The following is a 23900-nucleotide window of genomic DNA, read 5'->3' as shown; positions in this document are numbered from 1 at the left end:
CAATTATAGAGGCAAGTATGTCATGTGGGACAGTGTCAAACACTTTGCACAAGTCCAGGTAGATGATATCAACTGCTCTACCCTTGTCTATCAGTTCTGTAGCCCCATCATAGAAGGCCACCAGATTGGTCAGGCAGGATTTGCCCTTAGTGAAGCCATGCTGGCTGTCACCAAGCACCTTGTTGTTTTTCATGTGCCTTAGCATGCCTTCCAGGAGAATGTGCTCCAAGATTTTACCAGGCACAGAGGTGAGACTGACTGGTCTGTAATTCCCCGGCTCTTCCATTTTCCCCCTCTTGAAAATGGGGGTTATATTTCCCTTTTTCCAGTCGTTGGGAACTTCACCTGACTGCCATGATTTTTCAAATATGATGGCCAGTGGCTTAGCAACTTCATTCGCCAGCTCCTTCAGGACCCACGAATGGATTTCATCAGGTCCCATGGACCTGTGCACGTTGAGATTTTTAAGATGGTCTCGAACCAGATCCTCTCCTACAGTGGGCCCAAGGTCTTCATTCTCACAGTCCCTGCGTCTACCTTCTAAGACTTGGGTGGTGCAGTCAGAGCCGTTGCCAGTGAAGACCGAGGCAAAGAAATCATACAGAACGTCATCCTTCTGCAAACCCTGTGTAGCCAGTTCTCCCGAGAGCTTCCTCAGGGGGCCTATGTTGTCCCTAGTCTGTTTTTTGTTTACTACGTACCTGTAGAATCCCTTCCTGTTATCCTTAACATCCCTGGCTAGGTTTAATTCTAACTGGGCCTTAGCCTTCCTAACCTGGTCCCTAGCTTCCCGGACAACATCCCTGTACTCTACCCAGGCCGCCTGTCTTTGCTTCCATTTTTTATAAGCCTCTTTTTTCCTTTGAATTTTCCTCAGCAGCTCCTTATCCATCCAAGGAGGTCTCCTGGCCCTCCTGTCGCACTTCCTTCTAGTTGGGATGCAGCACTCCTGAGCTTGTAGCAGGTGATCCTTGAATATCAACCGAGAGTCTTGGGCCCCGCTGCCCTCCAGGGCTATATCCCATGGAACCTTACTAAGCAGGTTCCTGAAGAGGCCAAAGATGCGATGGGCAGGCAGTGGGATAGAGCACAGGAGACCTCTGATGGGGGAACACACACACACATATATGGAGGAGCAGAAGTGCAGCACTGGGGCCAGGTCACTGTAATTTGGTTCAGCCTCCTGTCCGTGAGCATGGTCTTCTCCAGGGTTTGATATGGCCACATTGCCTGGAGGCATAGGCATGCTGGGCGCTGCTGGTTCTGGGAGAGTGGCTGGATGGTTGCTGAGCTTGGTGTGGCTGGGCACAGGAATGTTCTGCAAGATCCTATTGATGGTTCTTGGCAGGCAATGTGGGACACAGTGACACACCACCAAAAAGACAAAGCACAGCTGCTACTGTGGTAACTTTCATTTAATCATAGAATCATACAATAATTAGGGTTGGAATGCACCTTAAGATCATTTATTTCTGTCCTGGGTTTACCAGGAGCCGTTTTGCTCCTTCTTAGTAACTGGTGCAAGCTCTGTGTTTTGACTTCCAGCCTGGGCAGAGAGCTGATAACACTGATTGTTTTTAATTGTTGTTAAGTACTGTTTATTCTGGCCAAGGACTTTGTGAGTCTCATGCTGTGCTGGGGATGAGGGGAGGCCGGGAGGAAGCAGAGACAGGACACCTGACCCAAATTAGCCAAAGAGGTATTCCATACCACAGCACGTCATGCCCAGGGAGGTAACTGGGAGTTACCCGGAAGGGCAGGCTCTCTCTCTTCGGTGGGGGGTCGAACTCGTTCGGCGGTGGTATCTTATTTTCTTCTCTTGTTATTTTCTCTTACCAATATTATCATTGGTGGTAGCAGCAGTGATTTGTGTTATACCTTAGTTACTGGGCTGTTCTTATCTCAGCCCATGGGAGTTACATTCTCTTGATTCTCCTCCCCATTGCTCTGGGAGCGGGGAGGGTTGGGGGGGGGGGGGGGTGAGTGGACGATCTGTGTGGATCGGTTTAAACCACAACAGTTCTCAACCTCCTTGCCATGGGCAAGGACACCTCATACTAGACCATGTCACCCAAGATCTGCCCAACATGGTTTTGAATACTGCCAGGAATGGAGCATGACACGGTTAGTCCCTCCCATCACCCCCATTCTGTCAAGGGCACGTTTGCATACCAATGTCCCCAAAGAAAAGGAATATCATTGTATCTCATCACTATCTGTCATGACTCTTGTCAGGCTGATTTTCAAGAAGACATTGGGGATCTGCCTGGCTTCTACCTGCTTTCCTTCAGGAATCACATCTTGCTATGTGAGGTTTATTCAGAGTAGGGACTCTGCCCATCCCCATTGACCGAAGCTTTTCCCTCTTTGCCTTCTGTGTCTTCTCTCCTCCTTACGCTCTGTCACTGTGTAGCCCAAGAAGTGTTAGGACCAGCAGTGAGTTTACCACCCACTCAAGCCATTCCTTTGGGCTGCCTGCATCCTCAGGCCTCTTGGGATTGGGACTCCAGTGGAAACACCCAAACAGTAAAGGCTCAGCTCAGAGTCACTTCAGAGGCCATGAGACAAAAAGGGAGAGTGTCACCAATGCCCAGCATCTCGCCAAATGCCTTGTCTCAAAATGCTTTCACTGCAATGCCTTCAGGGCACACCATGTGAGCCAGAACCTGCTCTATGTCCAAGAGCCACTGCAGGGGGGTCTGTCCAGATGTGAGGATGGGCAGAGATGGAAACAGCCTGTGTCAGGAACAAGAGATAATGGTCCATGGTGAAACACACAAAGATAGGAAAGCACTGTTTGTACACTTTGGCTCCTTCCCAGAAGGTCCCACTTTGGCTGCTCCCTGGAGAGTCCAGCTTTGGTTCCTTCTCGGAAAGTTACACTTTAGAACTCTCTGGAGAAGTCCTGACCCTTGGGAACCTTTCTAGATATTGCTGGCCAGTTCTTCTGAGGTAGGCTGGCCCTCTGCGTCAGAATGAGTGCACATTTCTGTTAGTATAAAAGCCAGAGCCTCATGCGATGTGGGGAGGCAGAACTTCTTACCACCCAGGTCAAAGTTGCTTTTGCAGGGATGCCTGCTAAAGTTGAGCTTGCCACCTTGCACTGTGATGATGTTTCTCAAAGCTGGCTTCCTAATCATCATTATGTGGTCCTTGGGGTTGGTAAGATAACTAAACATCAGAGATACCCTTTACTGTATCTGTTGTTACCTCTATATTTTCTCTGTATTCATAAACTAGTTATGATTCTTGTGTTGTGTTTCTCTCAACCTGGAATCCTCAAACTCCAGAACACAGCCTCAAGGAGAAGAAAGACATGCAAACTTCACTTCTGGCAGTGGAAAAAGAAAATATCTGCTGTTGCCGAAATGCTGCCATTTTCCCAACTCTTTGTGTTCACATTGCAAATGAGGGATTATTGCTGAGCTGTCCAGCAGTGACCGAAGAGCTGCCACTCTACACTCCCTGGTGGCTCTGGCTGGACGTGTTTCTGTGCAGAAACAGTGTTCAGTGCCAAGATAACTAGATCAGAAGTTACCTGGGGAAGGGAGAGACCTTGAAAGAGTCAGCAGTGCAAACTCCCATTCGAAGAGTTTTATGCTTCATGTGACTTGGGTACCCATGGAGAAACCATGGCTCTGAGAGGAAACTTGTGAAAATTTGGCTGTGAAGATTTCACTTTCCATTGGCCCACAACTCTAGCTCGACAAGGGGACATGGCCAGTATATGGCAGAAGCATGGATTTAAACTCCATTTCCCTTGACCTTCAAATGAGACCAATAAGAAGCCAACAAAAGGAGGCAATGGCAGCATGATGGTTTTTGAGAGGATTTGGGAGAGTTTCTGCAAGAAGATATGATGCTTTCATATCATCCAAGTGGGCTTTGAAATACATTGTGTTTATTACAGGAGGGAGACCAAAGGAAGCTCACTGGAATGCACTCTACAAGACTGATATGGGACAGTCATCATTAGTTATAATACAGTGAACAAGCTGCACAAAAGGGCACAACCATGGGGCATTCAGGCAGCCAAGACCAAGAAGCCCAGAGGTTTAGGGCATGTGGGAAAGAATAAGAAAGGATCAGGAAAAAGAAAGAGACAACACTGTGATGCAACACAGCTTTTATTGAAGTTTGAGGTGGGGAAGAAATTGGGGAAAAATCAGGGCCCCAACCAAGGCCATCCAACATCTCCAGGCCATGGGCAGAACAGCACAGAGCATCAGCCCTGCCACTGGTGTAAGCACCTGGGGTGAGTCTGTGTAATCAGAGGGAAATGAGTTTCAAAGAGATGCTCAAGCAGGAAATGAGGAAAAAGAACTGGGACAAAAGCTGTCAGGAGGCTTCCAAGCTTTGAAAACCAGAAATGCTAAAGGGAAGATCTCCCTTTGGGCATCATCATGTTGGGATGTGCTGGAGGCTTTCTTGCAGCTCTCTGTTGTCTGAGGCTCGACCTGGGTGGGACTTAGCAGCTCCCACAGCTGGCACCAAAGGAGAGGAGGCCTCGGCCCCAGCCACCATATCCACAACCCCCAAAGCCTCCGTAGCCGCCAAAGCCTCCGTAGCCTCCACAGCCACCATAGCCTCCATAGCCCCCATAGCCTCCATAGCCTCCATAGCCACCGTAGCCCCCAAATCCACCATAGCCTCCATAACCACCATGGCCTCCATAACTGCCGCCGTAGCCCCCGGCAATGGCAGGGACTCCCGCTGAGCCCACAACGCTGTGCTGTGGGAAGGAGCTGAGGATGGGTCCGGGGAAGGTGACCACCGTGGCTGGGGGTTGGATCACCACCATGGAGCTCTGGCACTGACGCACACAGGGCTCGTTGGTGGTGTCAGCCACTGGGCATGGGGCGGCCACCCCACAGGAAGGGACGCACAGGCTGGAGCAGGACATCTTTCAGGCAGGCATGGAGTCCTGGAAAATGCACCAGGGATTAGGCAAGGGTGAGGGCAAGAAACTCTGTCAAGGGAGGCAGGGAGAGATCTGCAAGAGGCTCCAAGAGCTGCACTTACCCGTTTGATCAGGGGAGTCAAGAGCAGGAATCTGGATAGAGGCTGTGAATCTCTCATCTCTTTTATACATGTCCCAGACTGCCTGGGGCATCAGCCATGGTGTGTGGGCAGAATCCCCAAGGACACGTGGAAGCCAGTGGATAAACTTTATGACACAACTAATAAGACTAGAAACTTTTGGCCCTTTGTATCGGGGTCAGTGGTGTGTGAATGTGCCCTGGAGTGCATATGGGTGATGGGGTAGAGCATGACACATTCTATGATAGGGAAGTTGCTGCTGTAGCTGACCTTGCAGCACCAATAAACATGGATCTGTCATTAATCCCCCACTTTGCCTGCCCGTTGCTGAGTGAGCCAGCAGTGCCCAGCATGCCTGTGCCTGTAGGCAGCGTGGCCACGCGCACCTAGGCTCACTGTGGGTGCTCGTCAGCCTCTCCTGTATCAGCCCTTAATGTCCACTTGAGAAACTGAGTCCCTCCAGAGAGGGCTTGATGCAGATCACACTCACAGACACGTGGCCAAGGAGCCTGGGGGATTCCTGGTTCCCTTCCTGCCCTCCTGCCCCTCACGTCAGTGTTGAGCTCCCAGCCTGTGGTTCTCCCCACACAGAACAACTTCAGCTCCTACTCTTAGCATGGTTCTTGGTCGGTAAGGCCCAGTCAGACCCTGATAAGCAAGGTCAAAGAGATGGCCCATGTTTAGGTATGGTTCTGAACTGCTGCCCCAAAAGGGTACTGGAATGTGTTGGGCCTTTAGAATGCGAAATGTCCTCTCCTTTTGTTTAACCTCCCTGTATGCCTGTTTACCCCCATGTAAAAGAAGTAATGCCAGGCGTGATGGCTGTGCCCAGGATTGCAAAGCACTTCTGCAAGGTGCCCAAGACTCCAGCACATGAGCAAAGTGGGAGGATTAGGGACCGATCGGGGTTTATTGGTGCCATGAGGTCAGCTACAGCATCGCCTTGTCTTTCATGACATGGCGTATCAAGTTCTGCTCCTCCCATTCTGGTTTTGCTCTCCAGGACACGTTTGCTTGTTACCGTCCTCAGTGAGGATGGACTTTGTTTCATGAGGCTTCACAGCTTGCTTTCATCATTAGCTGGGGCTTCTGTCGCTGATGCCGGCCACTGCCCCAGGCAGCGTGGGACATGTATAAAAGAGCTGAGGGCTTCACAGCTCCCTATCCAGCTTCTTCCTCTTGACTCTCCTGATCATTCAGGTATGTCCTTCTTTCCTTCTTCAGCTGTGTATCTTTGTCAACATCTCTTTGCTGTCTTCTCCATAGTCTTTCATAAGAATAGATAGGAGGTGACAGTGCTTTTTGGAGACAGTGAAATGTCTGAATTTTAATCTTTAGGTCAGATCTATGAGTATACCAATGCACTCAAGTCCCTTGTGAGGTCATTTTTATCTTATCTGCGCTTGATGCGGGGACTTCTCTTTTTTCCTATGTGGCAGTCAGGCTGAGGAATAATGGAGGAGACCAAGGGGTTTACAGCAGCATGCCAACTGTGGGATTGGGTTTTGCTCTGACTGTCTGAGATGATCAGAGCATGTCCTGGAGCAGAGGTTCCGAGTGGAAGAGAGTGATGGCTGAATTGGTATCAGGCTGTACTGTAGCGTAACTCTGTCTTGTCCTGCAGCTTGACCTTCTGAAGGGAAGAATGTCCTGCTCCAGCCTTTGCCTCCCTTCTTGTGGGGTGGCCGCCCCATGCCCGCTGGCTGACACCACCAACGAGCCCTGTGTGCGTCAGTGCCAGAGCTCCTCCGTGGTGATCCAGCCCCCGGCCACGGTTGTCACCTTCCCCGGACCCATCCTCAGCTCCTTCCCACAGCACAGCGTTGTGGGCTCAGCGGGAGTCCCTGCCATTGCCGGGGGCTATGGTGGCAGTTTTGGTGGCTATGGTGGATTCGGAGGCTACGGTGGCTACGGTGGCTATGGAGGCCTTGGTGGCTATGGAGGCTATGGAGGCTATGGTGGCTGTGGAGGCTACGGAGGCTTTGGCGGCTACGGAGGCTTTGGGGGCTGCGGATACGGCGGCTGGGGCCGAGGCCTCGTGTCGTTTGGTGCCAGCTGTGGAAGCTGCTAAACCCCACCTGGGTCCGGCCTCAGACAACAGAGAGCTCCAGAAAAGCCTATGGCATATGCCAACATGATGATGCCCAAAAGGAAAAGCATTCCTTTCATCACTGCTGGGATGTAGAGGTTGGATGCCTCTTGCTTCTTGGAGCCCAGCTCTGCCTTCCTCCTGCTCTGCTTGAACATCCCTGCAAGGCTTGTTACCCCCTGATGACAGAGACCCACACTAGGTGTCTGCTCCTGCAGCATGGTTGATGCCCTTTGAAGCTCTGCCCACTGCCAGCAGTGGTGGGCTGAACTTGCTTAGGGCTCTGATCTTGTCCCTACTCCTAAACCACTGAAAGTTCAATAAAAACTGTGTTGCATTGCAGTGCTGACCCTCGGTTTTATCTGATCCTTCCTCCGTACACAAGTTCCCAAGTGGCAGGATAGGTTTCCATGAGTGTCCTAGACAACTCCCCACCACATCCTTCTCATGGTGACCTTTGTGTGGTGATTGGCTTCCTCCTGTTTTCCCTCAGAAATCACCTGTTGCTACGGGAGGGTTGCCAGAGCAGGGACCATGGCCATGTTCTCTTACCTTAGCTTAACCTTTTTTCCCTCCCTGGCTTCTGGTCTCCTTCAGCTCCTGCACTGTGCAGCTCAAAAAAACCCACTGTTGGGACCAGCAGTGAATTTTCTGCCCACTCTGGCCATTTCCATGAGCAGTCTGCAGCTCCAGCTCTCATGGGATTGGTAAGACGAAGGAGCCATCACAACGGTAAAGGTGCAGCTCAGAGTCACTTGTGAGAATTCAGGGACAAAGAACAGTTTCAACTATTGATGCCTTTCCTCCATTACATCCACATTCCTGCAAACTTGTACCATGTTCACCCACAGTGTTTCTTCATCATCCTCTGATGTTCTTCGGAGCACTTTTGGCTCCATCTACCCCTCACTGCTGCTCCAGAATCTCTTCCTGTCAATTTCCTGCGACAACCACAGTCAGTCTGAAGTCCCAGCTCTGCCCAGGAACAACAGGATGACTTCCTACACTCAGTGACCTGAAACAGATTTGCTGGACTTTTCCTGCCCTTCCTCACACACCAGCTCACACTGTAGCCCCTGCTGCCAAATTGCTCCAAAAGCACTCGGATATGGCAGCGGAGATGGGGTCACCCAAACCCCTTCCACCACAGTGACCTCAGCAGACACACAGGGGACACCGTGTGAGCCATCACATAGAAAGTGTCTGAGAGAAAGTGCAGGTATACCCGGGCAGATATGGGACAGAGGACATGTCTTTACCTGGGCTCCCCAGCAATGACCAACATTCTGTCAATTTGCCCTTCGTGATGGCTTTGTCTAGAACTGCCTGTGTACAAGTCCAAAGTGCAGTGCTGGGGTGACATGATAGGAAGTTTCCTGGTGAGGGGAGGGATCTCGGCAGTGTTGGCATTGCAAACTCCCTCTCAAAAAGCTTCATGTTTCATGTGAGTTGGATACTGGGGAAAATCCTGTCTCAGATAAGACATTTGGGAAGACTTTTGTGTGCCTTTATTACTAGTGCCCATATCTGGGTGGGCACGAGATACTACCAACATGTGACAACAGCACTCTACTTGCATGTTTTTCATCTCCATTTAACTGGACCTTCCAATGTGACCAATATGGAAGCCAACAATAGCATGCAATTGTACAATACTCGTTTTTCAGAGCACTTGGAAAAGATTCCACAAGACACCTAAGGTGCTTTCACATCTTCCAAGAGAGCATTGGGAATGTATTGTGCTTACTGCTGGAGGAACACCAGAGGAAGCTCGCTGTGACATCCTCCACAGAACCCAAATGAGACAGTCATCATCATTCACATCACACCGAGCAAGACAACCTAATGCTCCCAGAACACTACTGTGGATTATTCAAGAAGCCCAGCTCAAAAAGGCCAGAGATTTAGGGTAAGAGAGAAAGAAAAAATATGGATCAGGAAAATCAAATGGTCAACATTGTGATACAACACAGCTTTTATTGAAGTTTGAAGAAGGGGTAAAACTGGGAGAAGTGGATTATGCCAACCAAGGCAATCCAACCACTCCAGGCAGTGGGCAGAACTACAAAGAGCATCAGCCCTGCCACTGGAGCAGGCACCTGGTGGGGGTTTCTGATCCTAGAGGTCAATGCCTCTGGAAATGATGCTCAAGCAGAGGAGGAGGAAGGCAGAGTTGGGCTCCAACAGGCAAAAGGTGTCAAAGCTCTGAATGCCAGAAGTGCAGAAGAGGTGTTCTTCCTTTGGGCATCATAAGGTTCCGATGCGCCAGTGGTTTTCCTGGAGCTCATTGTCATCTGATGTGGGTCCTATATTGGCTTACCAGCTGCCACACCAACCACCGAAGGACCTGCGACCTCGGCCCCAGCCACCATATCCACAGCCCCCAAAGCCTCCATAGCCTCCAAAGCCACCGTAGCCTCCATAGCCTCCACAGCTACCATAGCCTCCATAGCCCCCGTAGAAACCAAGGCCTCCATAGCCGCCATAACCACCAAGGCCTCCATAGCCACCGTAGCCACCGTAGCCTCCATAGCCTCCAAATCCACCGTAGCCTCCATAACTGCCACCGTAGCCCCCGGCAATGGCAGGGACTCCCGCTGAGCCCACAACGCTGTGCTGTGGGAAGGAGCTGAGGATGGGTCCGGGGAAGGTGACCACTGAGGCCGGGGGCTGGATCACCACCGTGGAGCTCTGGCACTGACGCACACAGGGCTCGTTGGTGGTGTCAGCCAGGGGGCATGGGGCGGCCACCCCACAGGAAGGGACGCACAGGCTGGAGCAGGACATCTTTCAGGCAGGCACGGAGTCCTGGAAAATGCACCAGGGATTAGGGAAGGGTGAAGGCAAGAAACTCTGTCAAGGGAGGCAGGGAGAGATCTTCAAGAGGCTCCAAGAGCTGCACTTACCCGTTTGATCAGGAGAGCCAAGAGCAGGAATCTGGATAGAGGCTGTGAATCCCTCATCTCTTTTATACATGTCCCAGACTGCCCGGGGCATCAGCCATGGGGTGTGGGCAGAATCCGCAAATACTCATGGAAGCCAGTGGATAAACATCATGACACACATAATTGGACAAGTGACTCTTACCCTCTTTACTGGGCTCAGTGGTACGCGAAGGTGCTCTGGAGTGCCTATGGGTGAAGGAATATGGCATGACACATTCCATGATAGACAAGGTGCTATTGTAGCTGATGTTGCAGCACCAATAAACACAAGTTTGTCATTAGTCTCCCACTTTGCCTGCCCACTTCTGATGGAGCCTGTAGTGCCCATCATGCCTGTGCCTGTGGGGAGTGTGGCTATGTGCGCCCTGGCTCCCTCTGAGTGCTCGAAAGCATCTCCTGTATGAGCCCTCAATGCTCAATTGAGGGAATTGATTCCCTGCAGAGAGGGCTCGAGGAGGTCCACACTCACAGACACATGGCCAAGGAAGCTGGGGGAGTCATGGTTCCCTATTTGCCCTCCTGAGCCGCTGTACATGTATCCTTTTCACTCATGACGCTGCTGCTGGATCTCATTGCTCACCTAACGCATAAATGTTGAGCTCCCAGCACATGAGTCTCCCCCCACAAACTTAATGCAGCTCCTACTCATGTTATGTCTCTTGATCGGTAAGGCCCAGTAACGCCCTGAAAAGCAAGGTCATAGAGACGGTCGCGAGTTAGAGATGTTCTGAACTGTTGCTCCAAAAGACTACTGGAATGCCTTGGCCTTTCAAAAGTCATTCCAAGCATGTGGAATGGCTTCTCTCTTTGCCCAAGCTCCCCGTGCCTCTGTTTACCACCTTGTAAAAGAGAGGTAATGACAGGCGTGACGGCTGTGCCCAGGATTGCAAAGCACTTCTGCAAGGTGCCCAAGACTGCAGCACATGAGCAAAGTGGGAGGATTAGGGACCGATTGGGGTTTATTGGTGCCATGAGGTCACCTTGTCTTTCATGTCATGGCGTGTCGTGATCTACCCCTCCCATTCCCTGTTTGCTCTCCAGGGCATGTTTGATCGCAACTCTCCCCAATGAGGATGCGTACTTTGTTTCATGGGGCTTCACCGCTTGATTTCCTCTTTAGCTTGGGTTTCTGTCGCTGATGCTGGCCACTGCCCCAGGCAGTGTGTTACATGTATAAAAGAGCTGAGGGCTTCACAGCTCCCTATCCAGCTTCTTCATCTCGGCTCTCCTGATCATTCAGGTAAGTCCCAGACTTATGGCCTTCTTTCCTTCTTCAGCTGTGTATCTTTGTTAGCATTTCTTTGCTGTCTTCTCCATCACCTTTCATAAGAATAGGTAGGATGTGAGGGTGCACCTTTAGAGACAGGGATAGGTCTCAACTTTAATCTGTAGGTCAGATCTGCAAGTCTACCAATGCACTCAAGTCCCTTGTGAGGTCATTGATTTCTTATCTGTGTTTGATGTGGGGTCTCTTTTCCTATGTCAGTCAGGGGCATTCAGGCTCATAGAGCATGGAGGAGTGCAAGGGGTTTACAGCAGCATGCCAACTGTAGATCAGGTTTCTGCTCTGTCTCTGACTGCTGGACATGATACAGGGAATGTCCCGGAGCAGGGATTGATAACGTGAGAGAGTGAGGAGGGATTTGGCATTAGGCCATGTACTGCAGCGTAACTCTGTCTTCTCCTGCAGCTCAACCTCCCAAAGAGAAGAATGTCCTGCTCCAGCCTGTGTGTCCCTTCTTGTGGGGTGGCCGCCCCGTGCCCCCTGGCTGACACCACCAACGAGCCCTGTGTGCGTCAGTGCCAGAGCTCCTCAGTGGTGATCCAGCCCCCGGCCTCAGTGGTCACCTTCCCCGGACCCATCCTCAGCTCCTTCCCACAGCACAGCGTTGTGGGCTCAGCGGGAGTCCCTGCCATTGCCGGGGGTTATGGTGGCAGTTATGGAGGCTATGGTGGATTTGGAGGCTACGGTGGCTACGGTGGCTATGGAGGCCTTGGAGGCTATGGAGGCCTTGGAGGCTACGGGGGCTACGGAGGCTACGGTGGCTACGGGGGCTATGGAGGCTATGGTAGCTGTGGAGGCTACGGAGGCTTTGGTGGCTACGGCGGCTTTGGTGGCTATGGAGGCTTTGGGGGCTATGGATATGGAGGCTGGGGCCGAGGTCTCAGGTCCTTCGGTGGTTGGTGTGGGAGCTGGTAAGGCACACCTGGGACCGGCTACAGACAACAAAGAGCTCCAGGAAAGCCTATGGCACATTCCAACTTGACGATACCCTAAAGAAGAACGTCCTCTCAGCACCGCTGGGATCCAGAGCTTGGACACCTCTTGCTTCTTGGAGCCCAGCTCTGCCTTCCTCCTGCTCTGCTTTAGCATTCCTTCAAGACTCATTGCCACCTGATGACAGAGACCCACTCTAGGTTCCTGCTCCTGCAGCATGGTTGATGCCCTTTGGAGCTATGCCCACTGCCAGCAGTGATGGGCTGAACTTGCTCAGGGCTCTGCTCTTGTCCCTACTCCTTTCCCCCTTGAACTGCAATAAAAGCTGTGTTGCATCAGAGTGCTGACCTTTGGTTTTCTTTGATTCTTCCTCCATACACAATATCCCATATGGCATTACGGTTTCCCATGAGTGTCCTACACAGTTCCCACACATGGGTTTCTCATGGAGACCTTTGGGTGGTGCTTGGCTTCCTCCTGTTTTCCCTCAGGAATCACCTGTTGCTACGGGAGGGTTGCCAGAGCAGGGACCATGGCCATGTTCTCTTACCTTAGCTTAACCTTTTTTCCCTCCCTGGCTTCTGCTCTCCTTCAGCTCCTGCACTGTGCAGCTCAAAAAACCCACTGTTGGGACCAGCAGTGAATTTTCTGCCCACTCTGGCCATTCCCATGGGCAGCCTGCAGCTCCAGCTCTCATGGGATTGGTAAGACGAAGGAGCCATCACAACGGTAAAGGTGCAGCTCAGAGTCACTTGTGAGAATTCAGGGACAAAGAACAGTTTCAACTATTGATGCCTTTCCTCCATTACGTCCACATTCCTGCAAACTTGTACCATGTTCACCCACAGTGTTTCTTCATCATCCTCTGATGTTCTTCGGAGCACTTTTGGCTCCGTCTACCCCTCACTGCTGCTCCAGAATCTCTTCCTGTCAATTTCCTGTGACAACCACAGTCAGTCTGAAGTCCCAGCTCTGCCCAGGTACAACAGGATGACTTCCTACACTCAGTGACCTGAAACAGATTTGCTGGACTCTTCCTGCCCTTCCTCACACACCAGCTCACACTGTAGCCCCTGCTGCCAAATTGCTCCAAAAGCACTCGGATATGGCAGCGGAGATGGGGTCACCCAAACCCCGTCCACCACAGTGACCTCAGCAGACACACGGGGGACACCGTGTGAGCCATCACATAGAAAGTGTCTGAGAGAAAGTGCAGGTATACCCGGGCAGATATGGGACAGAGGACATGTCTTTACCTGGGCTCCCCAGCAATGACCAACATTCTGTCAATTTGCCCTTCGTGATGGCTTTGTCTAGAACTGCCTGTGTACAAGTCCAAAGTGCAGTGCTGGGGTGACATGATAGGAAGTTTCCTGGTGAGGGGAGGGATCTCGGCAGTGTTGGCATTGCAAACTCCCTCTCAAAAAGCTTCATGTTTCATGTGAGTTGGATACTGGGGAAAATCCTGTCTCAGATAAGACATTTGGGAAGACTTTTGTGTGCCTTTATTACTAGTGCCCATATCTGGGTGGGCACGAGAAACTAACAACATGTGACAGCAGCACTCTACTTGCATGTTTTTTCTCTCAGTTTAACTGGATCTTCCGTTGTGACCAATTGTCGTGGTTTAAACCGAACCACAAACCTCGTTTGCTCACTTCCCCCCTTCTTGCCCTCCCCCTGGTCCTGGAGGGACGGAGAGGAGGATTGAAAAGAATGCAGCTCCAACGGGTTGAGATAAGAACAGTTTAGTAACTAAGGTATAACACAGATCACTACTGCTACCACCAATGATAATAATGATAAAGGAAATAACAAGAGGAAAGAATACAACACCTCATCACCAGCCGACCAATAACTCGCCCCACTCCCACCAGCAGAACACCGACCGATACCTCATCCAAGCCTGCAGTCCCAGCCCTTCTGGGTAACTCTCCGTTACCTCCTGGGCATGATGTGTTGTGGTATGGAATACCCCCCTGGCCAGCCTGGGTCAGGTGCCCCGTCCCTGAACCCCCCCCGGCCCCCCCTCCTCCCTGGCACAACTCGAGGCCCAGGAAGTCCTCGGCCAGACCAAACATTCGAGCAGCAACCAAAAACATCGGTGCCATCAGCACTGCTCCCAGGCCAAAATATCAAAACACAGCACTGCACCAGCTCCTAAGAAGGAGAAAAACGACCGCTGCTGCTGAGCCCAGGACACCAATATGGAAGCCAACAATAGCATGCAATTGTACAATACTCGCTTTTCAGAGCACTTGGAAAAGATTCCACAAGACACCTAAGGTGCTTTCACATCTTCCAAGAGAGCATTGGGAATGTATTGTGCTTACTGCTGGAGGAACACCAGAGGAAGCTCGCTGTGACATCCTCCACAGAACCCAAATGAGACAGTCATCATCATTCACATCACACAGAGCAAGACAACCTAATGCTCCCAAAACACTATTGTGAATTATTCAAGAAGCCCAGAGCAAGTAGGCCAGAGTTTTATGGTAACAGAGAAAGAACAAAAATAGATCAGGAAAAATAAAAAGGTCAACATTGCGATACAGCACAGCTTTTATTGAAGTTTGAAGAAGGGGTAAAACTGGGAGAAGTGGATTATGTCAACCAAGGCAATCCAACCACTCCAGGCAGTGGGCAGAACTACAAAGAGCATCAGCCCTGCCACTGGAGCAGGCACGTGGTGGGGGTTTCTGATCCTAGAGGTCAATGCCTCTGGAAATGATGCTCAAGCAGAGGAGGAGGAAGGCAGAGTTGGGCTCCAACAGGCAAAAGGTGTCAAAGCTCTGAATGCCAGAAGTGCAGAAAAGATGTTCTTCCTTTGGGCATCATCATATTGGGATGTGTCAGGGGTTTTCCTGGAGCTCAATGTCATCTGAAGGCGGCTACTATATTGGCTTACCAGCTGCCACACCAACCACCAAAGGACCTGCGACCGCGGCCCCAGCCACCATATCCACAGCCCCCAAAGCCTCCATAGCCACCAAAGCCACCGTAGCCTCCATAGCCTCCACAGCTACCATAGCCTCCATAGCCCCCGTAGAAACCAAGGCCTCCATAGCCGCCATAACCACCAAGGCCTCCATAGCCACCGTAGCCACCGTAGCCTCCGTAGCCTCCAAATCCACCGTAGCCTCCATAACTGCCACCGTAGCCCCCAGCAATGGCAGGGACTCCCGCTGAGCCCACAACGCTGTGCTGTGGGAAGGAGCTGAGGATGGGTCCGGGGAAGGTGACCACTGAGGCCGGGGGCTGGATCACCACCGTGGAGCTCTGGCACTGACGCACACAGGGCTCGTTGGTGGTGTCAGCCAGCGGGCATGGGGCGGCCACCCCACAGGAAGGGACGCACAGGCTGGAGCAGGACATCTTTCAGGCAGGCACGGAGTCCTGGAAAATGCACCAGGAATTAGGGAAGGATGAGGGCAAGAAACTCTGTCAAGGGAGGCAGGGCGAGATCTTCAAGAGGCTCCAAGAGCTGCACTTACCCGTTTGATCAGGAGAGCCAAGAGCAGGAATCTGGATAGAGGCTGTGAATCCCTCATCTCTTTTATACATGTCCCAGACTGCCCGGGGCATCAGCAATGGGGTGTGGGCAGAATCCGCAAACGCTCATGGACGCCAGTGGATAAACATCATGACACACATAATCGGACAAGTGACACCCCACTTTACTGGGCACAGTGGTACGTGAAGGTGCTCTGGAGTGCCTATGGGTGAAGGAATATGGCATGACATATTCCATGATAGACAAGGTGCTATTGTAGCTGATGTTGCAGCACCAATAAACACAAGTTTGTCATTAGTCCCCCACTTTGCCTGCCCACTTCTGATGGAGCCTGTAGTGCCCATCATGCCTGTGCCTGTGGGGAGTGTGGCTACGTGCGCCCTGGCTCCCTCTGAGTGCTCGAAAGCATCTCCTGTATGAGCCCTCAATGCTCAGTTGAGGGAATTGATTCCCTGCAGAGAGGGCTCGAGGAGGTCCACACTCACAGACACATGGCCAAGGAAGCTGGGGGAGTCATGGTTCCCTATTTGCCCTCCTGAGCCGCTGTACATGTATCCTTTTCACTCATGACGCTGCTGCTGGATCTCATTGCTCACCTAACGCATAAATGTTGAGCTCCCAGCACATGAGTCTCCCCCCACAAACTTAATGCAGCTCCTACTCATGTTATGTCTCTTGATCGGTAAGGCCCAGTAACGCCCTGAAAAGCAAGGTCATAGAGACGGCCGCGAGTTAGAGATGTTCTGAACTGTTGCTCCAAAAGACTACTGGAATGCCTTGGCCTTTCAAAAGTCATTCCAAGCATGTGGAATGGCTTCTCTCTTTGCCCAAGCTCCCCGTGCCTCTGTTTACCACCTTGTAAAAGAGAGGTAATGACAGGCGTGACGGCTGTGCCCAGGATTGCAAAGCACTTCTGCAAGGTGCCCAAGACTGCAGCACATGAGCAAAGTGGGAGGATTAGGGACCGATTGGGGTTTATTGGTGCCATGAGGTCACCTTGTCTTTCATGTCATGGCGTGTCGTGATCGACCCCTCCCATTCCCTGTTTGCTCTCCAGGGCATGTTTGATCGCAACTCTCCCCAATGAGGATGCGTACTTTGTTTCATGGGGCTTCACCACTTGATTTCCTCTTCAGCTTGGGTTTCTGTCGCTGATGCTGGCCACTGCCCCAGGCAGTGTGGGACATGTATAAAAGAGCTGAGGGCTTCACAGCTCCCTATCCAGCTTCTTCATCTCGGCTCTCCTGATCATTCAGGTAAGTCCCAGACTTATGGCCTTCTTTCCTTCTTCAGCTGTGTATCTTTGTTAGCATTTCTTTGCTGTCTTCATCACCTTTCATAAGAATAGATAGGATGTGAGGGTGCGCCTTTAGAGACAGGGAAAGGTCTCAACTTTAATCTGTAGGTCAGATCTGTATGTCTACCAATGCACTCAAGTCCCTTGTGAGGTCATTGATTTCTTATCTGTGTTTGATGTGGGGTCTCTTCCTACGTCAGTCAGGGGCATTCAGGCTCATAGAGCATGGAGGAGTGCAAGGGGTTTACAGCAGCATGCCAACTGTAGATCAGGTTTCTGCTCTGTCTCTGACTGCTGGACATGATACAGGGAATGTCCCGGAGCAGGGATTGATAACGCGAGAGAGTGAGGAGGGATTTGGCATTAGGCCATGTACTGCAGCGTAACTCTGTCTTCTCCTGCAGCTCAACCTCCCAAAGAGAAGAATGTCCTGCTCCAGCCTGTGTGTCCCTTCCTGTGGGGTGGCCGCCCCGTGCCCCCTGGCTGACACCACCAACGAGCCCTGCGTGCGTCAGTGCCAGAGCTCCTCAGTGGTGATCCAGCCCCCGGCCTCAGTGGTCACCTTCCCCGGACCCATCCTCAGCTCCTTCCCACAGCACAGCGTTGTGGGCTCAGCGGGAGTCCCTGCCATTGCCGGGGGTTATGGTGGCAGTTATGGAGGCTATGGTGGATTTGGAGGCTACGGTGGCTACGGTGGCTATGGAGGCCTTGGAGGCTATGGAGGCCTTGGAGGCTATGGAGGCCTTGGTGGCTATAGGGGCTATGGGGGCTATGGAGGCTATGGTAGCTGTGGAGGCTACGGAGGCTTTGGTGGCTACGGCGGCTTTGGTGGCTATGGAGGCTTTGGGGGCTATGGATATGGAGGCTGGGGCCGAGGTCTCACGTCCTTCGGTGGTTGGTGTGGGAGCTGGTAAGGCACACCTGGGACCGGCTACAGACAACAAAGAGCTCCAGGAAAGCCTATGGCACATTCCAACTTGACGATACCCTAAAGCTGAACGTCCTCTCAGCACCGCTGGGATCCAGAGCTTGGACACCTCTTGCTTCTTGGAGCCCAGCTCTGCCTTCCTCCTGCTCTGCTTTAGCATTCCTTCATGACTCTTTGCCACCTGATGACAGAGACCCACTCTAGGTTCCTGCTCCTGCAGCATGGTTGATGCCCTTTGGAGCTATGCCCACTGCCAGCAGTGATGGGCTGAACTTGCTCAGGGCTCTGCTCTTGTCCCTACTCCTTTCCCCCTTGAAGTGCAATAAAAGCTGTGTTGCATCAGAGTGCTGACCTTTGGTTTTCTTTGATTCTTCCTCCATACACAATATCCCATATGGCATTACGGTTTCCCATGAGTGTCCTACACAGATCCCACACATGGGTTTCTCATGGAGACCTTTGGGTGGTGCTTGGCTTCCTCCTGTTTTCCCTCAGGAATCACCTGTTGCTACGGGAGGGTTGCCAGAGCAGGGACCATGGCCATGTTCTCTTACCTTAGCTTAACCTTTTTTCCCTCCCTGGCTTCTGCTCTCCTTCAGCTCCTGCACTGTGCAGCTCAAAAAACCCACTGTTGGGACCAGCAGTGAATTTTCTGCCCACTCTGGCCATTCCCATGGGCAGCCTGCAGCTCCAGCTCTCATGGGATTGGTAAGACGAAGGAGCCATCACAACGGTAAAGGTGCAGCTCAGAGTCACTTGTGAGAATTCAGGGACAAAGAACAGTTTCAACTATTGATGCCTTTCCTCCATTACGTCCACATTCCTGCAAACTTGTACCATGTTCACCCACAGTGTTTCTTCATCATCCTCTGATGTTCTTCGGAGCACTTTTGGCTCCGTCTACCCCTCACTGCTGCTCCAGAATCTCTTCCTGTCAATTTCCTGTGACAACCACAGTCAGTCTGAAGTCCCAGCTCTGCCCAGGTACAACAGGATGACTTCCTACACTCAGTGACCTGAAACAGATTTGCTGGACTCTTCCTGCCCTTCCTCACACACCAGCTCACACTGTAGCCCCTGCTGCCAAATTGCTCCAAAAGCACTCGGATATGGCAGCGGAGATGGGGTCACCCAAACCCCGTCCACCACAGTGACCTCAGCAGACACACGGGGGACACCGTGTGAGCCATCACATAGAAAGTGTCTGAGAGAAAGTGCAGGTATACCCGGGCAGATATGGGACAGAGGACATGTCTTTACCTGGGCTCCCCAGCAATGACCAACATTCTGTCAATTTGCCCTTCGTGATGGCTTTGTCTAGAACTGCCTGTGTACAAGTCCAAAGTGCAGTGCTGGGGTGACATGATAGGAAGTTTCCTGGTGAGGGGAGGGATCTCGGCAGTGTTGGCATTGCAAACTCCCTCTCAAAAAGCTTCATGTTTCATGTGAGTTGGATACTGGGGAAAATCCTGTCTCAGATAAGACATTTGGGAAGACTTTTGTGTGCCTTTATTACTAGTGCCCATATCTGGGTGGGCACGAGAAACTAACAACATGTGACAGCAGCACTCTACTTGCATGTTTTTTCTCTCAATTTAACTGGACCTTCCGTTGTGACCAATTGTCGTGGTTTAAACCGAACCACAAACCTCGTTTGCTCACTTCCCCCCCTTCTTGCCCTCCCCCTGGTCCTGGAGGGACGGAGAGGAGGATTGAAAAGAATGCAGCTCCAACGGGTTGAGATAAGAACAGTTTAGTAACTAAGGTATAACACAGATCACTACTGCTACCACCAATGATAATAATGATAAAGGAAATAACAAGAGGAAAGAATACAACACCTCATCACCAGCCGACCAATAACTCGCCCCACTCCCACCAGCAGAACACCGACCGATACCTCATCCAAGCCTGCAGTCCCAGCCCTTCTGGGTAACTCTCCGTTACCTCCTGGGCATGATGTGTTGTGGTATGGAATACCCCCCTGGCCAGCCTGGGTCAGGTGCCCCGTCCCTGAACCCCCCCCGGCCCCCCCTCCTCCCTGGCACAACTCGAGGCCCAGGAAGTCCTCGGCCAGACCAAACATTCGAGCAGCAACCAAAAACATCGGTGCCATCAGCACTGCTCCCAGGCCAAAATATCAAAACACAGCACTGCACCAGCTCCTAAGAAGGAGAAAAACGACCGCTGCTGCTGAGCCCAGGACACCAATATGGAAGCCAACAATAGCATGCAATTGTACAATACTCGCTTTTCAGAGCACTTGGAAAAGATTCCACAAGACACCTAAGGTGCTTTCACATCTTCCAAGAGAGCATTGGGAATGTATTGTGCTTACTGCTGGAGGAACACCAGAGGAAGCTCGCTGTGACATCCTCCACAGAACCCAAATGAGACAGTCATCATCATTCACATCACACAGAGCAAGACAACCTAATGCTCCCAAAACACTATTGTGAATTATTCAAGAAGCCCAGAGCAAGTAGGCCAGAGTTTTATGGTAACAGAGAAAGAACAAAAATAGATCAGGAAAAATAAAAAGGTCAACATTGCGATACAGCACAGCTTTTATTGAAGTTTGAAGAAGGGGTAAAACTGGGAGAAGTGGATTATGCCAACCAAGGCAATCCAACCACTCCAGGCAGTGGGCAGAACTACAAAGAGCATCAGCCCTGCCACTGGAGCAGGCACGTGGTGGGGGTTTCTGATCCTAGAGGTCAATGCCTCTGGAAATGATGCTCAAGCAGAGGAGGAGGAAGGCAGAGTTGGGCTCCAACAGGCAAAAGGTGTCAAAGCTCTGAATGCCAGAAGTGCAGAAAAGATGTTCTTCCTTTGGGCATCATCATATTGGGATGTGTCAGGGGTTTTCCTGGAGCTCAATGTCATCTGAAGGCGGCTACTATATTGGCTTACCAGCTGCCACACCAACCACCAAAGGACCTGCGACCGCGGCCCCAGCCACCATATCCACAGCCCCCAAAGCCTCCATAGCCACCAAAGCCACCGTAGCCTCCATAGCCTCCACAGCTACCATAGCCTCCATAGCCCCCGTAGAAACCAAGGCCTCCATAGCCGCCATAACCACCAAGGCCTCCATAGCCACCGTAGCCACCGTAGCCTCCGTAGCCTCCAAATCCACCGTAGCCTCCATAACTGCCACCGTAGCCCCCAGCAATGGCAGGGACTCCCGCTGAGCCCACAACGCTGTGCTGTGGGAAGGAGCTGAGGATGGGTCCGGGGAAGGTGACCACTGAGGCCGGGGGCTGGATCACCACCGTGGAGCTCTGGCACTGACGCACACAGGGCTCGTTGGTGGTGTCAGCCAGCGGGCATGGGGCGGCCACCCCACAGGAAGGGACGCACAGGCTGGAGCAGGACATCTTTCAGGCAGGCACGGAGTCCTGGAAAATGCACCAGGAATTAGGGAAGGATGAGGGCAAGAAACTCTGTCAAGGGAGGCAGTGCGAGATCTTCAAGAGGCTCCAAGAGCTGCACTTACCCGTTTGATCAGGAGAGCCAAGAGCAGGAATCTGGATAGAGGCTGTGAATCCCTCATCTCTTTTATACATGTCCCAGACTGCCCGGGGCATCAGCAATGGGGTGTGGGCAGAATCCGCAAACGCTCATGGACGCCAGTGGATAAACATCATGACACACATAATCGGACAAGTGACACCCCACTTTACTGGGCACAGTGGTACGTGAAGGTGCTCTGGAGTGCCTATGGGTGAAGGAATATGGCATGACATATTCCATGATAGACAAGGTGCTATTGTAGCTGATGTTGCAGCACCAATAAACACAAGTTTGTCATTAGTCCCCCACTTTGCCTGCCCACTTCTGATGGAGCCTGTAGTGCCCATCATGCCTGTGCCTGTGGGGAGTGTGGCTACGTGCGCCCTGGCTCCCTCTGAGTGCTCGAAAGCATCTCCTGTATGAGCCCTCAATGCTCAGTTGAGGGAATTGATTCCCTGCAGAGAGGGCTCGAGGAGGTCCACACTCACAGACACATGGCCAAGGAAGCTGGGGGAGTCATGGTTCCCTATTTGCCCTCCTGAGCCGCTGTACATGTATCCTTTTCACTCATGACGCTGCTGCTGGATCTCATTGCTCACCTAACGCATAAATGTTGAGCTCCCAGCACATGAGTCTCCCCCCACAAACTTAATGCAGCTCCTACTCATGTTATGTCTCTTGATCGGTAAGGCCCAGTAACGCCCTGAAAAGCAAGGTCATAGAGACGGCCGCGAGTTAGAGATGTTCTGAACTGTTGCTCCAAAAGACTACTGGAATGCCTTGGCCTTTCAAAAGTCATTCCAAGCATGTGGAATGGCTTCTCTCTTTGCCCAAGCTCCCCGTGCCTCTGTTTACCACCTTGTAAAAGAGAGGTAATGACAGGCGTGACGGCTGTGCCCAGGATTGCAAAGCACTTCTGCAAGGTGCCCAAGACTGCAGCACATGAGCAAAGTGGGAGGATTAGGGACCGATTGGGGTTTATTGGTGCCATGAGGTCACCTTGTCTTTCATGTCATGGCGTGTCGTGATCGACCCCTCCCATTCCCTGTTTGCTCTCCAGGGCATGTTTGATCGCAACTCTCCCCAATGAGGATGCGTACTTTGTTTCATGGGGCTTCACCACTTGATTTCCTCTTCAGCTTGGGTTTCTGTCGCTGATGCTGGCCACTGCCCCAGGCAGTGTGGGACATGTATAAAAGAGCTGAGGGCTTCACAGCTCCCTATCCAGCTTCTTCATCTCGGCTCTCCTGATCATTCAGGTAAGTCCCAGACTTATGGCCTTCTTTCCTTCTTCAGCTGTGTATCTTTGTTAGCATTTCTTTGCTGTCTTCATCACCTTTCATAAGAATAGATAGGATGTGAGGGTGCGCCTTTAGAGACAGGGAAAGGTCTCAACTTTAATCTGTAGGTCAGATCTGTATGTCTACCAATGCACTCAAGTCCCTTGTGAGGTCATTGATTTCTTATCTGTGTTTGATGTGGGGTCTCTTCCTACGTCAGTCAGGGGCATTCAGGCTCATAGAGCATGGAGGAGTGCAAGGGGTTTACAGCAGCATGCCAACTGTAGATCAGGTTTCTGCTCTGTCTCTGACTGCTGGACATGATACAGGGAATGTCCCGGAGCAGGGATTGATAACGCGAGAGAGTGAGGAGGGATTTGGCATTAGGCCATGTACTGCAGCGTAACTCTGTCTTCTCCTGCAGCTCAACCTCCCAAAGAGAAGAATGTCCTGCTCCAGCCTGTGCGTCCCTTCCTGTGGGGTGGCCGCCCCGTGCCCCCTGGCTGACACCACCAACGAGCCCTGCGTGCGTCAGTGCCAGAGCTCCTCAGTGGTGATCCAGCCCCCGGCCTCAGTGGTCACCTTCCCCGGACCCATCCTCAGCTCCTTCCCACAGCACAGCGTTGTGGGCTCAGCGGGAGTCCCTGCCATTGCCGGGGGTTATGGTGGCAGTTATGGAGGCTATGGTGGATTTGGAGGCTACGGTGGCTACGGTGGCTATGGAGGCCTTGGTGGCTATGGAGGCTATGGTAGCTGTGGAGGCTACGGAGGCTTTGGTGGCTACGGCGGCTTTGGTGGCTATGGAGGCTTTGGGGGCTATGGATATGGAGGCTGGGGCCGAGGTCTCAGGTCCTTCGGTGGTTGGTGTGGGAGCTGGTAAGGCACACCTGGGACCGGCTACAGACAACAAAGAGCTCCAGAAAAGCCTATGGCACATTCCAACTTGACGATACCCTAAAGCTGAACGTCCTCTCAGCACTGCTGGGATCCAGAGCTTGGACACCTCTTGCTTCTTGGAGCCCAGCTCTGCCTTCCTCCTGCTCTGCTTTAGCATTCCTTCAAGACTCATTGCC

General features: G+C 51.9%; 8 protein-coding genes across 8 annotated transcripts; 4 read left to right on the top strand and 4 right to left on the bottom strand.

Annotated features, from left to right (window-relative positions):
• Window positions 1-4468: 4468 nt before the first annotated feature.
• On the bottom strand, window positions 4469-4903 carry LOC136003991 (claw keratin-like). Its single transcript, XM_065660069.1, has one exon. It carries the CDS (start codon window positions 4901-4903, stop codon window positions 4469-4471), a length of 435 nt encoding a protein of 144 aa, XP_065516141.1.
• A 1782-nt stretch (window positions 4904-6685) lies between these two features.
• On the top strand, window positions 6686-7111 carry LOC136003986 (claw keratin-like). The gene has a single exon (XM_065660062.1). It carries the CDS (start codon window positions 6686-6688, stop codon window positions 7109-7111), a length of 426 nt encoding a protein of 141 aa, XP_065516134.1.
• Window positions 7112-9445: 2334 nt separating this feature from the next.
• LOC136003877 (claw keratin-like) lies at window positions 9446-9916 on the bottom strand. The gene has a single exon (XM_065659858.1). The coding sequence runs from the start codon at window positions 9914-9916 to the stop codon at window positions 9446-9448; it is 471 nt and encodes a 156-aa protein (XP_065515930.1).
• A 1869-nt stretch (window positions 9917-11785) lies between these two features.
• Window positions 11786-12274, top strand: LOC136003876 (claw keratin-like). The gene has a single exon (XM_065659857.1). It carries the CDS (start codon window positions 11786-11788, stop codon window positions 12272-12274), a length of 489 nt encoding a protein of 162 aa, XP_065515929.1.
• Window positions 12275-15196: 2922 nt separating this feature from the next.
• LOC136003875 (claw keratin-like) lies at window positions 15197-15667 on the bottom strand. The gene has a single exon (XM_065659856.1). It carries the CDS (start codon window positions 15665-15667, stop codon window positions 15197-15199), a length of 471 nt encoding a protein of 156 aa, XP_065515928.1.
• Window positions 15668-17528: 1861 nt separating this feature from the next.
• On the top strand, window positions 17529-18017 carry LOC136003874 (claw keratin-like). Its single transcript, XM_065659854.1, has one exon. The coding sequence runs from the start codon at window positions 17529-17531 to the stop codon at window positions 18015-18017; it is 489 nt and encodes a 162-aa protein (XP_065515926.1).
• Window positions 18018-20940: 2923 nt separating this feature from the next.
• Window positions 20941-21411, bottom strand: LOC136003873 (claw keratin-like). The gene has a single exon (XM_065659853.1). It carries the CDS (start codon window positions 21409-21411, stop codon window positions 20941-20943), a length of 471 nt encoding a protein of 156 aa, XP_065515925.1.
• Window positions 21412-23272: 1861 nt separating this feature from the next.
• On the top strand, window positions 23273-23707 carry LOC136003872 (claw keratin-like). Its single transcript, XM_065659852.1, has one exon. The coding sequence runs from the start codon at window positions 23273-23275 to the stop codon at window positions 23705-23707; it is 435 nt and encodes a 144-aa protein (XP_065515924.1).
• Window positions 23708-23900: the final 193 nt, after the last annotated feature.

This window comes from Lathamus discolor, chromosome 24 (genome assembly GCF_037157495.1).
Source record: "Lathamus discolor isolate bLatDis1 chromosome 24, bLatDis1.hap1, whole genome shotgun sequence".
NCBI lineage: Eukaryota > Metazoa > Chordata > Aves > Psittaciformes > Psittacidae > Lathamus > Lathamus discolor.
Note: the sequence above shows the minus strand (reverse complement) of the source record. Positions and strands in the feature narration are given on the sequence as shown.